Source organism: Excalfactoria chinensis, chromosome 3 (genome assembly GCF_039878825.1).
Source record: "Excalfactoria chinensis isolate bCotChi1 chromosome 3, bCotChi1.hap2, whole genome shotgun sequence".
NCBI classification, from domain to species: Eukaryota; Metazoa; Chordata; class Aves; order Galliformes; family Phasianidae; genus Excalfactoria; species Excalfactoria chinensis.
This window is the reverse complement of record NC_092827.1, coordinates 95,683,170-95,708,854: the sequence shown is the minus strand read 5'-3', so window position 1 is coordinate 95,708,854 and position 25,685 is coordinate 95,683,170. Positions and strand designations below refer to the sequence as shown.

Genomic DNA, 25,685 nt, shown 5'->3' with positions numbered 1-25,685 from the left:
AATGCAAATGGAAAAGACTGTCTTCGGAGACTGTGAGGAGATGTTTTGGGGCCTTTTGGCATAAATGCTTACAATAAACACAGCTTAAACATTAATATTTATCTTTATCTTGTAGATGTGCGGCAACGGTGCTTCTGTACCTGCAGCAACTAGTTCCCAGAAGTTGCACAACACACGGCTTACTCACATTTCTCTCCCATCCGTGGCATTCAGGAAGGGTATCAAGGTGGTCTGGGGAGATTTGCCATCAAAGACTTCCTGGCCTGACCTTTACTGAGCCCTGAGACTATCAGAAGGAACCACTGAGGAGCAGCAGGCTCCATATATAGCCATAGAAATACCAGAATGGCCTCTGAGGAGTGCAGTCCTTAAATGGAGAGCTATCTAGAAGATGAAAGCGAGCTTTTTTCCTTACAAAACAAGGAATTCTTGCCAAACTTTGTTGATTTCTACGGGGTCCTTCTTTTTCGGGATTTTTTTTTTTTTTTTTTTTTTTTACTGGAAATAATTAATTCTTAGAGCCAAAATCTCAGTCTATTTATAAGAACTAAAGCAACAAGGGAAATGAATCTTAAAGAGGTTTAAAAACATGAATTCAATTCCCATTTCAGACCCGCTTTAGGCATTGGCAGCAAAGTAGGGGAGCCTGACTTTCAGAACATAAAGTCAAACTTTGTTATTTCCTTCCAGAAAAACAAAGCCGGTCCCTGGACTCATTGCTTCCACCTCTTGGTCAGGCTGCACGGAAAAGCTGCCTGTGCAAAACGCACCCAAATGCAGAATGAGAAACATTTACCTACAAATACATAGAAAATGATCCCCGAATCCTCCGGTGCATCCCCAGGAGAGTCCCTGGCTGCTACCAAAGGCAAAATACATTGAGTGGAAACAAGTTTATTCGATTAACTTTGTTCTCGTTCTCATGCAACAGCAAGATCAAGGCACACGGGACCGCATGCACCTTGCTCTTTCCCTGTGAAAACCAACCGCTTTTACTGCACGTTTACACCTCCTTCTGCAACAAATCAAACTGAAATACAGCTGGACACGGACAGCTGGGAGAGGGCAGGCAGTTCAGAAGGAGCGCGGTTCCCTGCCAAGCTCTCACACACACAGTTTCAGCACGGGATAAAATGGCGGCAGTGCCGGAGGACCCCGCCGTGCCGGGCAGCCTCAGCCCCTCTATCTCTCTCTCTCTCCCTTCGCACACCTCCTCAACATGGCGCCGCCCGACGCGGCTTCATTCACCGGGCAGAACGGGCGGCGCTGCCAGGAGTTCCGACTTCCGGCGCCTGCCCATTTCCTGCAGGGCCAACCCTTAAACGCCTCCCGCCGCGCTCGGAGGGCGCTGCCGCCTCCACACCCGCCCCTAACGCCGTCCCTCCGCGGTATGCCCGCGCCGGCAGCCGGCGGCGTGAAGGGAAGCGGCGTCTCCCGGCGCCGGTTGGCCGCGAGGAGCGTTTGCTGACTTGAAACCGCCGGTGCCGATCGCGTAGCGGACAGCGGTCCCAGAGGGAGCATGCGGGGGTAGCCCCGGCCGCAGTCCTCCCTCGCACCGCCCTTCGCCCGGCCTCGGCGCTCGCAGCGGAGCTGGCTTCAGGCGGCCCGAAGATGTTCAGCTGGCTGGGCACTGACGACCGCCGGAGGAAAGACCCCGAGGTGTTCCAGACGGTCAGCGAGGGTCTGAAGAAGCTCTACAAAACCAAACTGCTGCCTCTGGAGGAACACTACAAGTTCCACGAGTTCCACTCGCCAGCCTTGGAGGATGCCGACTTCGACAACAAGCCCATGGTGCTGCTGGTGGGGCAGTACTCCACCGGGAAGACCACCTTCATCAGGTAACGCGGGGCCTGCGCCGGGAGCGGAGAGGCTGCTGGGCCCGCCCAGCCCCTGGGTGGCCGTGCAGGTGCCAGGGAGTGCCTCTGCCTGGGGCCGGGGCGCCTTTTGTACCCCTCTGCCATCCGCATCCCTCTCCTGCTCCCCTCTCGGCGTCCGTGGTGCCAGCCAGCAGCTCGCAGGCTGAACTCCAGCAGTACGGTGACAAGAGAGGCTGGGGATAGCTGGTCAAACACCAACGTGGCAAATAGAGCTCAAGGCATTAGCAGGGAGCAGTGAGTCATTTGTAGCCTTTTTGTTCAGTCAAAGCACGGAGAACTCAAAGCCTTCCAAAGGGTACCACTATGACTGCTCAGGTCAGGGAAGACCTTTCTTTCCATGAGGGGACTCATTCTTTCCATCTTATCGTAGTGCTTGAGTGGTAGGGCAGCCGCGGGCCTAGGAGGAGTTAGGGTGGGTTCTTGGGTTTGCAATGCTCTGTGCCTCACCTTGGTGTTGTTCTGCGCTGTGCCCAGAGGCAACACGCAGAGCCTAGCTTGTGCTTAGGTGTGTGTATGTGTGAGAGACTTACCAGTCGTAAGGGCTCCAAAAATCTAGTCCTGTTACAGTGCATCCTGCTGCAATACCAAGAGAAGCACATTCATTCCTGACTGCAAAGGAGAGCAATTGCCAGCAGCAGGCTTGATGTGAAACCTGCAAGGAGAGGGTTAAATTTTTTCCAGCTGGACTTTGTTGCAGAGATCTCTGTTCAGAGGCTGCTAGTTCAGCTTGCAGCAGCCTTTCTCTTGGGATCATAGCTGAAGCTGTGCTGTCTGCATTTCCTACGTGATTCATGAGCTTAGCATTAAATTCCAGCATTACTCTGGTGTGGCTGTGTTGAAATCTGTGGAATTACCCCAGTGTAAATCTGGACAGAGGCCGCAAGCAGCCAGGCCTTTGTTCTGCCGGTACGAATCGGTGGAGGAGGGAGCTGTGCAGAGTAGAAAGAAGTGAATCAAATTGACTGTGCCTCTCCAGGAGTGACCTTGAGAAATGCAGGGTGTTTGTGTGTTGTAGTATTCATGCTAGTAATGCAGAAGCCAAGAACAGAATGTATTGTCAGGCACGCACCTGGCAAGTAAAATGTAACAGTGGAAAAAGCCTTCCTCATGTGAGTAGGTCAGGTAGATGATGAAGAGATGTGAATGGCCCTGAGAAGATGTGGTTGGAGCGGGCGTTGCTCTTCTGAAAAATGAGAGGCTGACTTGTATAGGATAACTGTCGGATTCCATCCCAGATCTTTGTTCTGTGACTTCACACCAGATGAATTTGAAAGGCTCTTTCTACCTTCCCAGTTACTGATGTCTCAGAGCAGAACTTTCCTGCAATGTGAGGATGCTGCTGACTATGAAACTAGAGCGTCTCTTCCTAATGCTTATCTGGATCACCAGCATCAGCTTTTCTCTGCAGTCTCACCTGGGTACTGTGGTTGGCAGTCATTCCTGCCTTTGCTGAATTGTGTTCCTTCTTCTGTAAGCTAGAGCTCCTTCTGTGCAAGTCTTGGTGCTTAAAGCATGTTCCAGGTGAAAGGAAGAGATGAACCTTCTCTTCTGTGGGAAAACAGAAACCCCGCCTTAGGTCAGCAAGACGATCTGAACCTTCCTTCAACCAGCACATTTCATACTTATGTCCTGTTCTCTCAGCCCTCTTTGCACAAATCTAGGATGAGCTGGAAAGCAGAAGTTTCTCTATTTAAAATTGCATGAGAAGGTGGAAGTTGAACTGTTGAAGAACCTGTGGGTCTCTTGCAGTAAGAGAACTCCAGTATGCTTCCAACCAACCAAAAGCAGGAGGTGCCAGGAAACTGCTGCTTGTAATAGGCTTCCAGCATGAGCTTGCAGGCACTGATAGTTAGAGAACTGGGACAAGCACTGGATTAGCTTCCAGTTATTGTGGGAAGGTGAGTGGGAGCTAGCAACAGAGAGCAGGGCAGAATTAAAGGGGAGGGAGAAGTAGAAGGAGAAACCACTATTATGTCTTGGTGTTAGCATGAAACACGACATGTCCAAAACAACAAATCTGTTCACCTATCTTACAGATGAATTTGTCTTCTTCTCTTTGTTCCTATTGAGATAAAGCTCAATAAGGCAAAGAAATAGAAAGCTCTGAAGGAAAAATAAAAGGTGGAATATCTCTGAAGAGAGCACCCGGTGTCTTGAAGTGAAACTGCTCTCTTATCAGTAAGCAAAAGCAAGAGCAAAGCAGCCAAGGTCACAGAAACGTTCCTAGAGGAGGAGTGAGGTGGCTCTGTGGGTCAAAGTCAGCAAAGCAAGATGAAAGCACTGGCTAAACCATGTTATTCTCTCTTGCTTTCAGAAACTTAGAGAACTGGACCCTTTTCTTGCTATGCAAAACAAAAATGCAGCATCACTGAGTGACTTCTGTATTCCTGCTTCCTACCGCAACTTCTTTCCTCACTCCAGTTTCTGAGATCCATTTGGCTTTCTGCAGGGCTGGGATCTGAAAGACCTGAATGCTGGAGGCAAGGCACCACCTCTACCTGTGACCAACAGCCACAGCAGTTAACTTCCTTAGGACAGGAGGATGCTGCTGTAGCCTGCATCTGATGTTATTGCTTTTAATGTTTCCTGTAAGAGGATGGGAATGCAGGATAGAACATGACTCTCCTAATTAACTTAGATTATGTGGTCTTTTCTAAAAATAATCCTGGCTTCTGTCCAGCCATCCTGTTAATAAAATAAACAAGCCAGCCAGAGTCCTACCGACTGTCACCATGGCTTGCTTTTCTGGTGTAGCCACTGTTTCCCCTAACAGCTAATCATTTACATGTACTGGCCTCTCTGGACCACTTGTCACAAGCTATGCCAGGCAGCCCTTCTGTGACCTCCCCATGTGGCCCTGAACCTTTCATCTCTGCCTCCACCAGGCAGTTCTCACCATTTCCTCCTACTGCCCTCCTTCCCTTTCCTCATCCTCTCCAGCCTGCATCACCTCTGCTGCCACAGCATCCTGCGGGGCTTCTGCATGACTCATCACTAGCAAATGGCTCCCTCCCCCACATCCTGTGAGGCATTCCTGCCTGGAAAGCCTGGGATCTCCTTGCCTGGCTCCTATACCACACCATACCTGGTCAGACCAGCCCTGCCCTTCTGCAGTTTTTCTGCCCTCATCATCTTCACTAGGACAGCTCTGAAAGGCAGCATGCAATGCAGTGCTCTTAACCAGATACCAACTCCAGGCGCTTCTTCAAGAAGTGGATAGGCCAGAAATAAATGTTCATCTTTTGCCTGGTGCTTTCTGCAGGCTTCCCAACCTGGTATGAGGTCACTCCCCAGGCCCTGGAAGGTGTCCAGTAGCTCAGCACGCTGTTCTAATAGGGGAAATAGCCTTAAAGCTGCTCCTTCCTAGCAGTTTGTGTCTCCCACAGCCATTGTTTGCTCGCTCTCTCTCAGAAAGCCCTACAGATTTAACAATTGCATGTGTTCATCTTTCCTCTGTTAGCAGAAGCAGCTTGTGTCACTGCCTAGCAAAAGCCTCCCCCCACCCCCAGCCAAGTGTCAATAAATCCTCTTGTGTTTGTCCCGTGTGCAGTGATCAGTTCTGCAGCCACCCTGATGCACAATGTCTCCAAATCTTCCAGAGAAGCTTTACTTAGAATACAGTGCAAATCTTCATCTTTCTGCTTTCACACTGCTTGCTGCACATTAAGTCAATTACCATCATCTCATAATTTCTTCTCCCTGAGCGGGCTTTTGTTGGACATTTTTGTTCTGTCTCTTACAAGGAATAAACACTGAAGTGCTTTGAAACTTTAGTTCAGTGGAGCTGTGATAAAATTCTTTCAAGCAGCCTGGCTGGATGAGGAATGTTGTTATAATACAGAGGGTTTTTGCTTAGACTTTCTCAGAAGACTTGCCTACAAACAACAAACAAAAAGCCCAGGGTTTTTTGTGTTCCCTTGGCACTTTGAGTGCTATCATATTGCATGGACACCTCAAACCAATATAAAAGAAACACATTATTATCTCAGCAAGGCTGAGATCTGGCACGGCGGGTAAGATCTGCTTCTAAATGCACCTCATTTGTTTCACTTGGCTATTAGTATTACTTTTTCTTTCATCTCTAGCATTTGCAAGGGGAGAGCTCAAGGATTTATTGCTATAAGTGCAGTGAATGCCTGTTTTTGTATCACTCTTAAATATTTAATGTCAGAACAAAAGCAAAGTACAAAGCCTGAGCAGAAGAAAGCCAGTAGCAGTGACTAGCACGGCAGAGATGTCCATCAGGTCGTAACACTTTGTTCTGCCATCCAAGAGACCTAAGCTTAGTTTCCAGCGTCTGCCTAAGTGGCTTCTGACCTAGGGAGCAGTTGTTTCAAGTGTGAAGAGCTTTCCAGGGAACTCAGCCAAGCATATTTGCATCACAGCACCCTTGGCTGGGGGGGTGGGGGGGGAAAGTGGCTTCTCCTTCAAACTAGAGTGGTTACAACAGCTGCCAGGAGGGCACGTTGTGATTATCAGTAAGGGAGTTGGCACTGCAGCATTAGCTGCCAACTGACTCTGTTAAGCAATGACCCACTTATATAGGGAAGTTTGAAGAACTCCTACGTAGGCTTTATATAGGGCATACCCTTCTCAGTATAAGGAGGTAGAAGGGCTATTTCCTTCCCTTTCTTAAGTATTTCAGTTTTATGGGAAGAAACAGCTTCTGTTTCACCTCAGAGTTGATCCCATTAGAAGCTGTTATATCTGGTGACCATATAGTAAGCATAGTACTTTGAAATTGCTTTGGGAAGGTAAGACAACACATGATAATGTGTCAATAAAGGGATGGTCTGGGGGAATTACGGGCATCACAGCTCCAGTTGTTCTTGCTGCAACTGTTCTCTTCATTAACGCACATCAAGTCAGAGATGACTTGCAATTTGTCGTGACCATACACTTGCTTATTTTATCTTTAGATCCATTTGCTCTAGTCTCCCTCACTGGGAAATAAAGATGTATTTGCTGACACTGTGTCAAAAAAGGAGAGCCTTCATGCTAGTGGTCTTGTAGTGCCTCACAGAAGAACTTACTCTCTCAAGACTTACTCAAGACTCACTTGAGTGAACTAGTGCTAGTTCTTATCTCAGACGTTAAAAGTCCCCACCTCTTCCTTCCTCTTCATTTTTTCCACCCCATGAATCTATTTTTAATATTACTGTGGTTTAGTGTTTATCCTTTTGTTTCATCATAAAATCTTGATTAAAGCAACTGAAGAGGAAGTGCCACCATCTACTGTCAATAAGCAACACAATACTGTACTAACTTCCATAGCCTGACAGTTATATATTCCTCATATAACAGCCCAGAGCTTGTCACCAGGCCAGGTGGACCAATGTCATGCCATACAGAGGGCTGAACCAGTTCTGGCTCTCTCTCACAAGCAATATAGACAAAACAGTCTCAGTTCTTGGCACAGAGAGATGTGCTTTCTGTACCTGTATGCATAAAGACAGCCTTGCTTCCAGTGATGCCATTTGGCTCCTTTATTAACCAAAAGAAACTGTCTCATGCACACACCACTGTCCCATCATGAATTTTGCTAGTGAAGTCAGAATGAGCTGCCGGGGTACTATTCAAAGTCCTATAGGCCTACAGGTGACTTATCTTTCCCTGATACTTGCTAAGCTGTACTTTCAGAGAGGCTATCAGAAGCTTAAGAAATACTAAGGAATGCCTTGCTTACTGTGCCATTTAGCTTGGTAACAAATACTGAAATATACTCTGCCACCCACGTGCTTAGTGCTGAATGTGCTTGAATGGTTTATATAGCAGACTTGTTACTGCGCTGCAGAAGCACATGGGAAGAGAGACTGAAGAGTTCAACAGCCAAGTACAGAAGAAGCTGGCATTTAAGTGACTGATTTGAACTGGGGGCTAAGCACATTAGCTGGATGAGCTTGCTGAAATGAGCTGCAGTGAAGTAATTGATATTGGCACCAAAGGCCAGTAAGGTTTCAGGATTAACTCTGTGATAGCAGCGTGCTGCTGTTTTCACTTTGCTGTGCTAAATCTGTTCCAAATGTCTTAAGGATTAAAATATACAAAATGGTCAAAACATGATAAAAATCTCTTGCTTGCTGTACAACCTTTTTTTTTTTTCTTTTAAATCCATCTGAAATGCAGAGGCTTTAAATGCAGAGATCCCAAGTAGGAAAACTATTGCAACATTAATCAAATGATAGAGTGACAGTACTAAAAATAGACTTGGAAGGATTCATACTCTTGAGCTACATGATTTCACTGGGATCTCCAGCACAACTCACTTAGGACATAGGCAGCTCATGTCTCATGCCCGCACCCTGTTTTTTCACTTACAGGTACCTGCTGGAGCAGGATTTCCCGGGAATGAGGATTGGACCAGAGCCTACAACTGACTCCTTTATAGCTGTTATGCAAGGAGATGTGGAAGGAATTGTTCCTGGAAATGCACTGGTGGTGGATCCCAAAAAACCATTCAGGAAACTCAATGCCTTTGGCAATGCCTTTTTGAACAGGTCAGTACTCAAGAACTTATTTGCTCTAGAGTATAAAGCTAGAACATAACGAGCAGCATAGCTAGCAATTTAAAGGGATAAGGCATGACACTGCTCTTCCATCCTTCCTCACCGCTCCCATCCACATGGCTGATGCAAAGCCATTCCAGTCCTACCACATACACATCAGTCACTCACTGAAGGACAAATTAATAAAGTCAGGTGGGTCAAACCTTAATTTTACTTGAACAAAGAGAACAAAGAACAGCCTGTCACACTCATGCTGTAGGAGTCTAGACATAAATTCTCATTATACTTCACTTTCCCTTGTTTTAATACTCCTTGCTACTTCTGAGCAGTCAGCTCAGTTCTCTGAAGATAAGTATTCAAACCAGATGCAACCCCTAACATCACTGGGGCAGAACTGGCACAGCATTCCCATCTCTGCTTTCTTGCCCAGCCAACCCCCTCCATTTTTTTTGTGTTACTCAGATGTCCCTCCATTCTGAGGCCTTATATATACAGCCTCATGTATTGATAAGAAGCTGAGAAGATACTACTTTACTGTATGAAACTGTCTTGAGGTGGGGGGGCTTTAAACAGCAGCTCTGGGACACCAGGACTGTAACCTTTCCATTCCCTAAATGGACTCCAGCTATCCTGAATTTTGGATTTAGGCCTTGCAGGAAGCTAGCAGCACACACCCATATCCTAGATGAGCACAAACTGTACTCCACCAGGCAGATGGGAACAAACTGTCCTATTACACCCATCATCAGCACTTTCCATGTTACCACAGGGTGGGAGTCATTGCAAACATGGCAGCTACTCAGCCAAACAACCAGGAAAGATGGGCTTTGACTCCATTTCAGACTTCCAGGCTTTGAGAGTGTCAAGTTGTAGACTGCAGCATCTCCTATCAGCACTATCCATGGGCATGCTGGTGTAGTCTGAAGTGTGACAGGCAAAGAAAAGAGAAGCTTGATTAGGTTCTTGTCTCATCATTGCTTATTTAGAGAATCTCACACTGGTAGCAATATCTAATCAGAACACAAGCTCACATACAGCAACGTGGTCTGTCAGACAGACTTGATATGTTTCAAGATCTTACAGAACCCAGAACATCCACCCCTGGCTGGACAGGTCAGGTAGCTGCTTATGCCCTACATGGGAAGGTGCCTTGTGAAAATAACAAGCTTCCTGTCTAAAGAACAGAGATGGTGTCATGGTTTTATGGTCATCGGTATTCCACATCATAACATCATGTAGTGTACTGGTGAATTAAAGGGTTAATGCCCCCAGTACTACATGATGTTATGATGTGGAATACCGATAACCATAAAACCGTGACAGTAAATGAAGAGGTTGTCATCTAAAAGAGTTCTGCTAATAGCCAGTAGCAGCCTCAACTGGCTGACAGTCCACTGCAGAAGAGAAGCACTATTAAAAGTAGCAAAGCCAGGCATAGAGGGCAAAGACCAAGCTCACCAGGACTGACTGGTATGTTCCAAATGCAATTTGCTATTAATACAGCAAGGTATCTCTGCTGTTTCTAAGTGTCCGTTAGCCTAGTTCACTGCATCATGCCGTGTGTGGTATTACTCTCTCCTGCCATTCTTCTCCTGGGAAGGAAGCATCAAGCATGTGCCTGTTTGGACAGGAGGGCAGAGAGGCACAGCAGTGATTCAGCAGCAGCTGAGGTGCCGTAATGTTGGCAATGCAGAGAGTAGTCAGGACAGCTAATTAACCTCCTTCCTGAAAACAGATTTTCAAAAGAGATTACTGGTCTAGCAGAAGATGATGCACTAAAAGGGAGTAGCTCAACTGTATGAATACCACAGTGCTGAAGATGCAGATGGTAATGCCCAGCCAATTAGGCAACTGCGCATAACCAAGAAAACTCACATAAGGCTGGAAATGTAGCTGATGTAAGTGTACAGCCACTGAGCTTAATCAAGCCACCCATGCTTATTTGTGTCATAGATCCATCTTCACTGCAAGAGACAGTGCAGACATGTCTCTGCCTTGGTGCTGCTGTGTGAGTGCTAAGGCACTTCCCTCAGGTAGGAAGCTGTGAGCTGGAAAGGAGAAGGCAGCTCTGCAGTACTCTCCGTGTACCAGGTACTTCTTGAGTATCCAGAGCGGGGCTTGTTTGCCTCTCTCCAGCTCTGCTGGCAGTACCCCAGCTTTGGAGGGATCCCAGCAGAGAGATTACAGACAGCACCTCAGTATCAGGAGGGCTTATTTGGCACCAAGAGCCTGGCATAAAATCAAGAATCTCAGCCATTACTTTCATATCATTTTGGCTTGATCAATGGTTGCAAGATTCCTCCCACCTCCTGAAATCTGTCTTGGGAAGCTTAAGGTAGAGGTGCCTTTTTGTTATCAACAGAAGACATTGTGAATAGTAGGTTCCATTTTCAAACCCATGCTCTGCACGTAAGGGTAGTAGAAGTCTGGTTTGGCATTATACTCTTTCCCCTTTGTGTCGTTCAGGACAGAACTAAATTGTACTCCCTGAGGTACTGCAGTTCTGCTGGGACAACAGGAAGGCAGCATCCTTAACAACCTTGCCACAGAGCCAGAAAGCACTTATTCATGTTGGCCCCTAACCTTCTATCTAAAATTTCCTGTGGAATACTTTCCCTGGAGAAACTGATGGAAAATCCCCTTGCCAGCTATTCATCAGAGGCTCTATCTGCCTTGACTGCATGTAGTGACCTTTGGGGCAGTCCTGGTCCTTTATGTGGTTCTGCTTATTTCCACAGTAACATTTTTATGCATCAGCATCTCACCACCCTATTAATACACGTACGTAGGCACACATTTAAAGCTGCCTGGAATGCCATCGCAAAAAGGCTATCTGTGAAATGCAACCAGGAACCATGTAAACAGATAGGATTTTGCTTTGCTTTGCTGTTAACAGCAACTGAAACAGAAGAGCTGCAACCCTCTAAGAACAGGAACAAGGCACTCTTGTTAGCTGGTGATTAGTGTAGATGGTGAACAGCTAAGTGGAGAGGAATTACACAGAAGTCAAGCTGCGGAGGGGAGTGGAGTGAGTGAATTACAAACCTAGTGTTAACAGTGTCATGTTGCTAGGAAAAAAGCAAACTTCTTCCTAAGGGATGTAAACAGTAGCGTCACATGTAAGATACAAAGCATAATCCATCCACTCTGTTCATCACTGACAAGGCTGTGGCTGGAAAACCACATCAGCTAGGGGCATTATGCCTGGAGAAATATGTGGAACAATCTGAGAGGAATCGAAAAGAAAACTGGAAAAGTCTTTGGTAATTTAGAAAATGAACCAGAACAGCAGCTGGAAAGAATGAAAGAGTCTTTGAAAAATCTAGTTTTCCCTAGGGTAAACACTGAAGGGAGATACAATGACAACAGGGGGTCTGTTGCCAGAAATGAGAGAATATAAACCATTTTCCGTGTCTACTGTATTTTAGACTAAAAGCGTTGTAGCATGGGAGATTTAGATAGGACAATAAAAAGTTGTTGCTTTAAGAATAAGTAGACTCTCAGCAAACTTTGTTGAATGTACGTCCTTATAGGCTTGAAGAACGCTTCAGATAAACATCTGATTGATCCTCTTTAAGGCAGGAAGATAGACTAAGTCAGTTCTTGAGATCTCACGTTGCTCAGACTTAGAATTTCCATGGTGCGAGAACAGCACAGATAGCACACTTTCTGTTTTAAGACTAGATGTAAAAGTAGATGAAAAGCTTACAGCATTGGTGATTTACTGCAGTGATTTCAATTTTCTTGAGTTCAGGTCTCTACAGGGGAATGCTCAAATGACAAAAAAGAAATACCACGTCTCGCTAAACTCTGAATGGCAAATAAAAACATTTGGATTTCTACATTGCTTTTCATTAATAATTCACAATACGGGGGCCACAAACAAAAAATGACCCACATCGTAGGTCGTAACTGAAACTCGTGTTCTGAAAGAACCAAAGTAATCAGAGGAAGTGCTCAGTTCTGGCCACTTCTTTGTTTCTTTAAATGAAGAGTAGCTCCAAACATCAACTGAAAACTTATTTTAAGGGAGATCAGAACCCTCACTTTCCCATGCTGCCTGTAATGTTCAACGCATCATTTAAGAACCTTTCAGTTTTATTTTAAACATCTATTTTTGCGCAGGTTTGTATGTGCCCAGCTACCTAATCCTGTGTTAGAGAGCATCAGTGTCATTGATACACCAGGAATCCTTTCTGGAGAAAAGCAGAGAATTAGCAGAGGTAAGTGCCAGCTTCAGTTCTCTTCCAAATGATAATAATTTAAACCAAATGACCTGTATGAGTTTCCTCTCACGCTGTACATATTCTAGACAGAAAGACTAGCAGGGGCCTCACAGAGATGTTGTACAACTACTGATGTCCTTTCAGCTTGATTTGCTATTTGCTAAAGACAATTTGAATACTATCTGGGAAGGTTGCTGACAGTGTTACTAATGTCTGTATCAGTCCACTGTTCCCCAGCAGAACATATTTCCATCAGAAAGTGCCCGTCAACCAACATCTGTCTGTGTTGCAGAAGCAGTTGCTTTCAGGCTTCTTAAATCTAGGCTGGACTGGTTGAGGTGTGAGAAACACAGACATCCACAGTTTTTTTGCATATCTGGATACTAAATAGATCTGATAAATACACAAAGTCTCATAGTGAGCTTCTTAGTATCTCAGGATGAGCCTCTGAAGCAGCCAACATCTTGATATTTTGAACCTAACATTTGCTGTCATGTTTTTCTCTTCATAATGTGGTGGAGGTATAGCTCATGTTTCTTACAGGTTCTTTGGATAAAGATGATAGAGATCATTTCATTGGAAGAAAAGCGAAAGTAGTAAAAGAATGATAACTTGCACATTTGGATTTGAGAAGACCAGTTCTCCTTCACTCTGCCCATTAACAATGCACAATTAAATTTCAGCAGCACAGGCTCTACACAAAGTACTGAGACTTCTGCCGTGTTTCAGTTTTTTTATCCCATAAGATTTCTGATGATTCAGCTTTATAACTCTCTCTTACATTGAAATTGCTCTTGGAAACTTCCTTTTCACTGAGGAACTACCTTGCACAGACCCAGTTGTTACTCATGTCACTGCCTTCTTCTGCTACAAGGACCCCAGCTAACATCATTAATGCTGTAAAGGACAGCTAGAGTTAGCTGAAGATTTGTATTAAGCCTTTCCAGAATGAGTCTTAGCACTGCTAAGGGATCGTGAATTCCTTCCAAGCAGTCTACAAATGGTAGCAAAATACACATGCCTTCATCAGGTTAAAAAACACGCTATGCAAGCTTTCCTCCTTTCAGCAGAAAGTGCTTTAGAGTAGAGTTAAACAGAAGCTTAAATTACGTAGTATAAACATTTTTCAGTCAAAACAAAAAAAGCCAACAACAAAGCAACACCAAAAGTGCTCATTTCTCTTCTGGAACTATCATTGTGATGAACATTTGCTTAGAAGAAAACATTTTTATTCTTAAAAATAATAATAATGTGAGTCAAAATTGAGCCTTTTTAAGGCAGAAAAAAGCTTCCTTTAACCTCTTTCCCATATCTTTCCCTCATCACTTCAAGTCCTGACATACATTGCAAGATTTTCCATCTCTTTCTGTTACTAAAAATATCCTTCTGCAAAATGTACTGGCACTTCTTGCTCCTTGTTTTGCAGATTTTCTCCACCAGCCTCCCAGTGGACCTTGGTGTCCCATTCCTATAACTAGGCTAAGTGTATGCCAGCAGTGCCAGAGCACACAATGCAACACTGTTAAGTGCACTTTGCCCTAAGCCAGCAAGCACCTCCCCAAACATCTGGGAGAAACTGAAAGTACAGGTTGTTTGGGATCTCACTACTTAGTCACTGTAGACCCAGGACAGCTGGTCACGTGAGCCACACCACTTGGTTTGTCAATAGCTACAGGGCAAGCACCTCATCCAGTTTAGATCAGCATAGCTTTGTTGACGTTGGAAGAGCTTCAGTGATTTCTGTCTGCAGGGTACCTAGCTCAGGGAGCAAGAGGAGTCAGGAGAGGGCTGAAGTGCTTATGTTTAGGAAGGGCTGCTGCCAGGCATTGGCTTATGAGAAGCCAATGTTTGAAAGGGAATGCTCACCTCCTGGTTCTCATGGCAGAGAAATAGGAAAAAGTGGTGAGGCTGGTGCCTTCTCCACCAAGCTTGCAAGCCAGCTGCCATGATTAGCAGGTTGGTTTTGGAGGCAGGCAGAGCAACGATGCAGTTTCTAGGCAAAAAAACAAGGCAGTGCCAAAACTGCTTATACAACAAAATACTTCTGCCTTTCTGTACTTTTCCAGCCTGCTCAGCTCTCACTTGGGAATGAAGCAGAAGCTGGGAGAGGTTTCCCCAGAGAATTTCCAGTTCTTTAACTGCTGAAACAGGGTAGTTCTGCTTACCCCCATCATTTGCCAGTACTATGTCTTCTGACCCTCAGACCAGAGCACCAGTCAGAATCAGGGAAGGGGAATGGGTTGCAAAGCAGCTTTTTGTGATAAATTTGAGGGGGATATCACAGATGCAAAAGATGAGGCTGGCATTCCTGACCTACCCATCCTGTCTGTACTAGCAGCATTTTTTAAGACAGGCAATTCCCCTTGATGGGAATATCAAAAGTCTGTATTTATTTTGTTTTTTCCCCCTTTCGGCAGCAAGAATATTAACTAAACCATGTAGTGCCAACTTAGCAATCCATCAGGGCTCATCGTGTGCACGTCCATACTTCAGGGACCAGGAGAAACTGCACTTCAAGGAATGATTCAGGGGCCCAAAACCAGGTTCTGAAGCTTCTCATTCTTTTAAATTCACTGCCTGCTGAAGTAGGTCTATCAAGCAAGAAAGGTTGATGTAGTCTGTCCTATCTGAAGTCCACATCCCCTAGGCGTGCAGTGAAGTCACCAGCACTTGATACAACTGCTGCTTCATTTAGGCTCTGGTTAAAAATCAAAGAAATAATAAGTATAGTCTGCACTGATCTGTTATGCTGAGCAGCTCTGACTTGTGGACTCCTCTGTGGCAGGTGTGTGGTAACTAGGTGCCTAGGTTATACAGGTTTCATTTAAAAGCTCGGTGAGAAGTATTCCCAAAGCATCCCACCCACTATTTTCTGTACTGTTCTTACTTGGAAAGCAGCCATTTCTCCTCTGGTCTTTTTCCTAACTGTCATGTGTAAAGAATTACTCACCATGCTTCTCCATCCCTCACTCTGCGTCTTTTTAATTTATTGCTTTTTATTTATTGTGTCCAGCTAAGCAACACACAGCAACAGACTGCTGTATTTGTACCAAAGGAGCACACTATCAGTTGCTTTTGACAGTTTGGTAACAGCGTGGATGCTATCCATTTGCAAAGCACTGCATGTGTGTCACATGATAATCCAGCATCTGCAACAAGGGAAGATGAGAAAAGGTGGAACTGTATGAAGTAGACAGGGACAAAGGGGACAAGCACAGATGAGGTCACGTAGTAAAGCAGAGCCAAGATAAAAGCTAAGACTTGCTCGTAATTTATCATTTGGTGTGGTCTGCTCTTGCTACCTAGTAGCAATTCATGCATTTCAGTAGCAGTGTATCCCTGGACAATGAGCCTTACACACTCCACTAGCTATCTGTCTCAACCTGCACATGCACAGAGCTAAGCAAATTCAGATCTGCCAAGTTCAGCAATGCTATAGCCAAGTAGCATTTGACCCCTATTTCAGGGTCATGCTTCCTGAATACATGCTGAACACTTGCTTCATCTTCATCCGATGTATGTTACCTCTTCCCTTTCCTCTTTAGCAATGAACACAAGGTCATAGCAAGGAGATGAGGATTGGCAGTATCATTCCCCATCAGCTTTCTTTCCAGTACACACTATTCTAGTCTTCCACCCTGTTCTATTCAGCTGGCTGCAGTGCAGCTGAGGCTTCCCGTAGCCAAGGGAAAAACATGCTAGCCTTGCTTGCTCTGCTGGGAAGGGAAGGAGAAGCAAGGACCCAGTGACCAGAAGCTTCAGTAGTTCAGATTGTTAGTTACTCCTGAAAGTGAAAGGAAAAATGATAGGGGTATCAGATTTAGGCAATTGCAGAGCTCTCTGCCTGAATTTCAAACAGCTGTGCTTGTAAGAGGAAGGCAGACGCCAAAATAACCTGTACAGTTTAAGCCCCTTTTATTTGTAGAAATATTTGATGATGTCATGAGGCTGGCTGACTCTTCTGACCTAAAAGCACAATGCAGACAAACAAAAACACCAAAAATCAAGTTTATGGGTTTTTTGTTTGTTTTTAGGAAAGGCGGATGGATTCTTTTCAATTTATTCCTGTTGATAAATGGCAAGAACTCAATTTTTGTTACCCAACAAGTTTGATTTCTTTTATAGTTGTTAGATATATACATTCCGTTGTCTGTTTTCTGTGCACTCTATATATAGTTTCCTAGATACCTCCTTCATTAAGGAAAGACATCCACGCCCATCAGTATCTCAGTCTGCATGTTTTATACACACTGTATTCTCTTTCGGTGTCCTGAGTAAAGATGGGGAAGGACCGTGTTTCCTGGTCCTGGCAGCAGCTGTCTGCTACCTGGAGACTCTTAATTCTGATGGCCACTACAGGTTTGACTCTTTAGCATGAACTCTCCCAAGATTCACCCATCTAAGGCTGGATGGGGCTGTGAGCAGCCTGGTCTAGAGGGAGGTGTACCTGCCTATAGCAGGGCTTGGAACTACATCATCTGAAAGGTCCCTTTCAACGCAAACCATTTGTGATTCAAAGTATGTTTATTGGAAGAGCTCAGTTTGTGTTTGGACACTATAGTGAAAAACTTCTTGGAACTTCTGTCCATGCATCAGCATTGCTCTGAAAAGCTTGGCCTGGATTCAGATACCTTCTGAAGTCTCGAAGTCTTGCTATGGACTGTTCTGAGGATTGGCCAAGTTACCAGGAAATACTCAGTCCATCTGCCACAAATGACAAAGATATAAACATGTAACAAGTAGAAAGGAAAAACTCCGCTGTGTGTACATAGAAGCCGAACAGGCTATTGTAAGGAGACTTGGCTCTGGAAAGTACTTCCATCAGTTTTACTTCACCTGAACTGAACTTTGTTTCCAGTGACATGAAGTAAGAATTTTATCAGGCTCCCAGTTTCTTCCCAGCCATGAAACCATTGCACTAAACAACATGAAAGCAAAGGGCCACGGTGTGCCGCTCCGGGTACTCATTCGTGTTTATGTTAGCATTGCAAATCTGACACCAGCCTGTCTTTCCTAGCTGAGAACACTATGCAGATTTGTTGTGAAGAGTTGAATCCCCTTTACCTTTGCTTTGGAAACCTTTAAGTTTCCAAAACCCTATAATATTTCCATGTTACTTTTCCTTCCTTTACAGCCATGTGCCATGGTTGGGTGACACCTGTCCTTCCCCCCTGCTGCATTCTTCTCTAGTGTAGATTGCCTGCTTGTTTATCCTGCTTGGGATCCTCCCTGAAGTGCTTTCAGGAGGGCATTGCTGTCACCAGTTTAGAATCGGTCTCCAAACTCTCTTTTTCACTTTAAAAATACAGATGAAGTAATCATCTCTCTGAAAGAGGCGTTCATCTGGCAGATCTGCTCCCTCTCTTGGTAGCCAGTGTTTGCTGTTCTGACTACCTTGTCTTCTGCTGATGCTGTCTTCAGGCACTTGACACACAGTGCCAACCTGTCCTTTGACAGACAGGGATGGGCTGTGATCCTGGTAGGTTTTAGTTCTGTAGATAACACTGGCTTTAACAGGATGGTGTGAAGAGAGCTTCCACTGGCTAAAACTGAGTGAGAAGGAGGTGAACAATGAAAAGGAGCTTCCCAGTGTAAAACGTTTCTAACAGCAAGCTCTAAGATAACTGCTACAAAGCAGGAGCTTTGTGTCCCACCTGACGGCAAGCACAGGGTCTGTGGCCACGGTTCCCCAAGATGATAAATCCAGTAAGATGTGCTCACTATCAGACAAAAGCAAACAAACCAGAAGCAAAAAACAACCAGAGTAGCTAGATGGTGAGAAATGCTGAACCACTGCGTGCACCCTCACTGGCTTCAAGACATTACAGTCTTACAGGCAGATGTTATGCTGTGTCAGGTATCATCCATCTTCTCACAGTCAGCATAAAGACTGTGTCATGTTTGGTCCGACTTGACAAGAAGTAGTTGCATAATCCTGCCATATCTTAACTAAAGATGTCCTGCCAGGTATACTGGGAGCTCACAGATAAGTATTCATTAAGCCACAGCCTGCTTTAGGGAGTCTGGATGGCAAGATGTTTGCAAGATCATTTCCTCCATAGGCTGAATTTACTGACAGCCCTGCTAGCTTGTCAGCTTTGTGTTAAATCTATTGAATGCTGCTCATGCTGTCAGAAGGAAATCTGTCCCTGTGAAGAAAAAAAAAGCAACAAAAAACTAATAGAAGGACATCATCATATTCATCTTGGTTGGTTTCTTAAAGTGCTGTATGGTTGAGATTCATTTTGTGTCTGTGTTCTGATCTGTTCTTCTTTCACAGCCTTATCTGGAAGTTGTGAAAGAATCCACATCAGTAATAGCAGACTGTTTAAAATAGGCATGTTTTTCAATAGAAACACAGCCAGGAATCACTGGAGAGAAAATGTTCCCCTTCACATTTGTCTGACCCTCCCTGTAATAATAGTTTTACTTGTATGCAGCTTTGGCAGATGGCTTTGCAAATGCCCTGTAGCTTTACAATAAACTGTGCTACGATGTGTGGATAGCTTCACTCATCAGTGAAACACTGCCAAATCTGGCTGCTTTTGTGAGAGCCCTTAGCAACCCTCCACAACACTAAGATAGGGTGTAAAGAAACATAACAAATTATGGTGGAATGAGCAAGGAGGACAATTCAGACCAAGAACATCTGATATGAGAGCAGGTCAAGATCAGTTTTTGCTGTAATCTCATACTGAAATAAAGTGACAGAAGAACCTGTGAGATAAAAGCCCGGTAAAGAGAATGTTGAAGTAAGGCTACATTTAATTATGGAATAAGCTTTTGTGTTTTCAGGTGTGGAACACCTCCAGCTCTGGATGAGGTTAGACAAAACATCCTGAGTTCTCTATGCTGTAGAAAGGTCTTCTAAAAATGAGCTCTGAACTAAATGTTGAAATATTAATTTCATCTTATATAGCTTTCCCTTTAGAGTTCTGTACCCTGTCACCCTGCTATTCAAATGCTTTAATAGTAATCTACTCTTTTATATGCTAAAAGCAAAACTAAAAAGTCAACCCTGTGAATTTCCTGCGTGGGAATTCTCTGGGCGTGTGTGTGGGAAAACACCATCACAGAGCTGGCAGTGATTCCAAGTCAACAGCTGTCAACAGAGGTCTGTCCCACCTGTCCTTTCCTTGTGTCACACTATATGTTAAGGAAAAGTACACACAATATTTTTCCTCTTCTCCAAATAATTCTGTCGCTTAGAAACACACACCTTAGTTTTCATGCTGCTTCCATGCAGGAAAGTAAGGACAGGTGTAATCAGCACTCGGTAGAATTGCACACTGAGAAATATTTCTTAGCACATACAGAGCCTCAGGAGCATTTGGATCGGGGTTTTGTCTCAGCACAGGCTGTAATTCAGCCCATGTTGTGAGTGCTCTGAAACATCGCCTAGTGTTACTCCAGGGCTTTGTTCTCCCTTTAGTGAAGTACAGCCATCAGTAGGTTATCTTCCAACACACAAAGATGCCAGGAAAGACAGACACTGCTAATCGATCTGTAGATGTAATGAAATCCACAGGGATGTTTTAGACAGGTGGTACATTACCATAGCAGCAAGGAGTGTACCAAGATCCCAGCAGGTATTAATTCCCTTTTCTTATTGGGTAGGACAACTTTTTTGACTATGAATAGGAAATAGAAATGACAACCAGGCTTCCTTGTACATCTCTACTCTTCTTCCATCCCTTGCAGGTTATGACTTTGCTGCTGTATTGGAGTGGTTTGCAGAGCGGGTTGACCGCATCATTCTCCTTTTCGATGCGCACAAGCTGGACATCTCTGATGAATTCTCAGAGGTCATCAAGGCCCTGAAGAACCACGAGGACAAGATGAGAGTTGTTCTCAATAAAGCTGACCAGATAGAGACCCAGCAATTGATGAGGGTGTACGGTGCACTCATGTGGTCCCTGGGAAAGATTGTCAACACTCCGGAGGTCATCAGAGTCTATATTGGCTCCTTCTGGTCCCATCCATTGCTCATCCCTGACAACCGCAAGTTGTTTGAGGCAGAGGAGCAGGACCTGTTCAGGGATATCCAGAGCCTTCCCCGCAACGCAGCCCTAAGGAAGCTGAATGATCTCATCAAGCGGGCACGGCTGGCCAAGGTGAGTGCTGACATAAAGGAGCCCAGGCATTCGGTTTGGGCCATCCACGGTATGCACAGTATGGGGAAGTGGTTTTGGTTGGTCTAGCTCACATAGCTGCTGAATCCTGCCTCTTTTTTTTTTTCCCCCTCCTCTAATTTCACTCACTCAGAGGCCTTGCATATTTGTCCTGTGTGCTCTGAGGAAGAGCCTACTGTCTGTGCTTGGTGCATCAGTCATAACAGGCCTGAGTGAAGAGTTGCCCACAGGTCAAAGAAGGAAGCTCTTGGGGAAATGTAGAATGCAGCAAATTGGGAATTCAGACAAATTCAGTGTCAGAATCACACACCAAAGGAAGTCGGAGTCTGTAGGTCTTTTGCCTTAAGGAGATAAACCTGGCTTAGATAGATGCAGAAGAGGTGGAGGCTGACAAGAATGGCAGATAAGCCTGCCACAAGCATGGGAAAAGTAATTATTATAGGCACTGCCAGAAGTTCCATCTCTTGTTAACTAAAAGAAGATGGATGAAGTTATTCAAAATACTGAGAAGGAAAAAACTTTTCACGTTATTCAACAACAACAACAACAAATAATATTTATTTAAGATCCACTGTTGTTAATCACTTCTGCTGGGGAAAGTGGAATTGATTCTGCTTTCCAGAAGGACCAGTGCCAACAAGAAGCATAACACAAACTTAGCTTTATGAAAATAGTTGTTCTAGGTCTGTACATTCCTCACATACAAAGTGCACAGTATCAAAGTGTCATGCAAGTCAAAGACTCATTCATGGTAAAACATTAAATGGAGTCTAGAAAGCTTCCAAACCTGTATGTTTGGTTTGGGCTGGGAAGTGGCTGTTCCCTGAGAGGCCTGTGCAGTAGAAGGAAAACACATTCCCAGAAAGTGGCTGTATTACTCTCTGAATACCCAAGACTTCTACACTGCCCTCACCTTATCTCTACACAGCCAGAGAGCACAGCTGAGCAGCTCTCAGCACTGGAGTGATAAACAGCAGGTAGATGCAAAAGGAGGTGCTAAACTTCTTCAGGATGGGATGATGTGGGTTGACTCCTAGGCAAGCATACCGTCCTCTAGGAAAGAAAATTTGTGATGCATTCTTTAGTATGTCTTCTTCATTCTGTGTCATTTAATGCCCTTCAGGTCCATGCCTACATCATCAGTTCCCTAAAGAAGGAAATGCCCTCAGTGTTTGGGAAAGACAATAAAAAGAAAGAGCTTATTAACAACTTGGGAGAAATTTATGCCCGCATTGAACGGGAACATCAGATCTCACCAGGAGACTTCCCTAATCTGAGAAAGATGCAGGTAAGTCGTGGCATCCTGTCCTGAGCATTAGACACACAGGGAAAGAGTGTTAGAGTAACTACAGGGAATAGGACAGAAACCACAATGCAGACCTCAATTATTGTTGCCTATGCAAAAGGCCTGTTGCAGTCTTGAAGCAGGCCTTAAACTCTGTGTTTGAGCATAAGCACTTTTTGTACATCAAGCTTACATGAAGCTACTGCTACCTTAATTTCTGAAGTCTTTGCCTAAGTAGCAAAATGGATAAAGAATCCATTATGAAAATGGATTAAGAAAGAAATGTTTGACAACATCCTGTGTTGTCAGTTTTTAATTCCAGGTTCAGTTTTCAGATTCTCCAGGCCTAAGAATACTGCTAATCTGTATGCAAAAGAAAGGTACATCTCCCAGAATGCCCACATATATACATCTCCTCAGGAGCTGTATTTTTTTTCCCCTCCACTTCACTCTGGTTCTACCAAGACCTAGGAAGGAAGCAGTGAAAACTTAAAGCCCCTTATCTATTTTAAGCAATGAAGCAAGTTTGCTCAGCCGCCGAGCTAAGACCGGACCCAGTGTTCCTCCAAGTAAAAGACTTGGAGGACCTTGGATCAGAGCCTTGTATTGTATAATTGAACAATGCAGGGCATGGCTACACTGGTGTGTGGCTTCAGTCCAAGCAGAAACCTCTTCACAGTTACTAGCTGTTGAAGTCATTACTGGCTCCCTGTGGAAGACACAGCAGCTGCTCATCTTTTTAATAGAACGGTATATTTTCCATAAGTTCTTGAGAATATAAGTTCTATAGAGTATACCAATAGAAGATCCCATTCTCTGCTTGTTAAAGTATACAATTAAATGTTCTAAAATAGCTTTGCCATTCCAGTAGGAGTGAATGCACTGGATTTAATGATTAGCAGGTAAAAGATAAAGCTGTATGTTGTTTTCCCATTCTTAAGAGAGAGGTTTCTGCAGTCCCTGCTCAAATCACTTTTGCTTAGCTGTGAAAATTACTAAAATTGAGCTATGCTGTGAAGATCTACTGTCTTTATGGCATCTGAGAGATGCACAGCTTGATAACAAAGGATTTACCAGTAAAACAGTCTTTTGCCGAAGTGACACCTCCTTTCCCAGAGTGCAGAGGGAGAGGGAATGCAGAGCACCAGCTAGAAGACATAGCAAGAACTGCACAGTTTGCCTTGAACAGTTTGGTCCTCAAGCAGAGTTTAAAAAGGAAGTCTTATTTTACATTCTTATTGCCATCATTAATGCCTTTGGGTAAGCCCCGGTCTTCTCTGTACCACATCAGCCCCTGTGTTAGCTAGGAAGATTATTCTCTGCAGGGCTTTAAAAGGATGTAAGAGCAAGACCGGCCAGGGAAACCCTCTCACATGCCGAGGAACAGGACTGTTGGAGGAGGGAGTGCTATGCTCCCTGCTCTTCCTCTGCTCAAGAAGTTTTTGAGCCAACCTGCAGATAGGGAGTGGACTCTTCACTGTTACTGCCCTGAGCACAGCCATGTCACTCACCTCTTGCTTCGTTGTCCTGCTTTAAGGATCAATTGCAGGCCCAGGATTTTAGCAAGTTCCAGCCTCTGAAGAGCAAGCTGCTGGAGACTGTGGAAGACATGCTGGCTAATGACATCGCCCAGCTCATGGTGCTGGTCCGCCAGGAGGAATCACAGCGGCCTACCCAGATGGTGAAGGGAGGAGCCTTCGAGGGCACCCTGCATGGTCCATTTGGCCACGGCTATGGTGAAGGCGCTGGCGAAGGGATCGATGATGCTGAGTGGGTGGTGGCCAGAGACAAGCCCATGTATGATGAAATCTTCTACACACTGTCACCTGTCGATGGTAAAATAACTGGTGCCAATGCAAAGAAGGAGATGGTAAGGTCTAAGCTGCCTAACACAGTGCTGGGCAAGATCTGGAAACTGGCTGACATCGACAAAGATGGCATGCTGGATGATGAGGAGTTTGCCTTGGCAAATCATCTCATTAAAGTCAAGTTGGAGGGTCATGAGCTGCCAAACGAGCTCCCTTCCCATCTCCTCCCTCCATCCAAAAGGAAAATAACAGAATGAAAGGAAGGTTGCAGGGGACAGGGAAATGGAGGGGAGAAAGATCTAGAGAAATGTTTACTTAAATTATACCTTTAGATGTGAGATTGCCTTTCAATGTATACCTATTCTGCTGTATGAAGAAAAAAAAAAACAACCTAAAGCGGAGCAAAAGTCCAAATCTTCATGATAATATGCAATTAATTCTTCCAGTGTAATGTCCCTGATTTCTAATGTCTAGTCTGTAAACGTGGAGGTTAAGGAAGGATCTTGAAATTAGAAGAAATTGAGTAGCAACGATAGAAGGAAAACTCAAGCGGGCGGCATCTTCTCAGAGTAAGCGCTAATAGAAATCTGGTAGCTACCAGTGGCACTCCTGAGCTTTGGCCACACATTGTGTTCTTTACTGGTTTTGTGAACCTCAGGAGGCTGAGATTCTTGACGTGAAGAAGAAATCACAGAAGGATCTCCAAGCTGTTGACCAAATTAAGGAATACCTCCTAGTTAATAAGAAGTACCAAATTCTAAGTCCCTCAGTTAAAAATATTAGGAATCTGGTTCACTGTTAGATGCAAGTCCTTAACATAATAATAATAATAAAAAAAGAAACAGCTCTGAACTGTGCATCTGGAGTTCCTCGTTATTGACTGTGGAATAGGCACTAAGAATTCCCAAGCACCTCTGCCTCCTATTCATTCTCTGGGGGAGATCATTTTTCCCAAGTATGGCCAAGGAAACAACCATCCCAAAGGAAACAAGGAAGGGGCATTAGAGGCAGACTTTGACTTTAGGTGGGCTGGAAGGGAAGAACACCCAGGCTCTGTGGTCAGAAGTGGATAGTGTTTTCTCCTTCAAACACATTTAAACAGTGGTGGTATCCATCATTCCTGTGAAGTGATACATTTACTGTCATTGTGTGTGGTGAAAGTTACTAGGTCCTATTCTTACCGTGAAGCCCAGAACGCAGCACTGTCACATAGATGGTCTGTCTTAAGAGCAGAGAACACAGAGCAGAGCTTGTTCCACTGTCTGTGCCCCCACAGATATAACCTAGATATTGACAGCCTTCACCTACCTTCCTCCTCACTGCACAGTAATACTCAAAGCCCTCCAGAACCTCTACCCTGAGCCAAGAGACCTTCCTCTTTTTAATGCTCTATAAAATTTCTGTTTTCAAGACTTGATTTTGACAGAAATCCCTTGATTTCCTATTTTATCCCTCCCCCCAACACACACACACTCACACATTCACTCTTTTGGGTTTTATTGTTGCTCTAAAGCAGCATTTTGTTCCAATTCCTGTTGTCACTTTATATAAGCTGAGTTCCTACTGTGATAAAAAAAAACAAGACAAGTATAACTTATTTTATATCTGTGTTCATATTATATAGAGAAATATATTGTGTATGTAGGATGTGCTTATTGCATTACATTTATCACTTGTCTTAAAAATGAATGCATTAACCTTTTTTGTACCCTGGTCCTAAAACATTATTAAAAAGAAAGGCTAGATCTGTCTATTTCTTTACACGGCAAACTTAAATGCAGAAATCAGTTTTGTCTTCACAGCTATATGCAACAACAGAATGAGTAAATCACCACATTCCCAAACATTCAT

The 25,685-nt window shown here is 44.4% G+C and overlaps 1 protein-coding gene across 1 annotated transcript; it reads left to right on the top strand.

Moving 5' to 3' along the window:
• The first annotated feature begins 1,377 nt into the window (after positions 1-1,377).
• EHD3 (EH domain containing 3) lies at positions 1,378-25,595 on the top strand. The gene is made up of 6 exons (XM_072331749.1): positions 1,378-1,838; positions 8,198-8,374; positions 12,509-12,606; positions 20,311-20,723; positions 21,865-22,029; positions 23,564-25,595. Exons 1-6 carry the CDS (start codon positions 1,612-1,614, stop codon positions 24,089-24,091), a joined length of 1,608 nt encoding a protein of 535 aa, XP_072187850.1. The 5' UTR covers positions 1,378-1,611; the 3' UTR covers positions 24,092-25,595.
• The last annotated feature ends 90 nt before the right edge of the window (positions 25,596-25,685 follow it).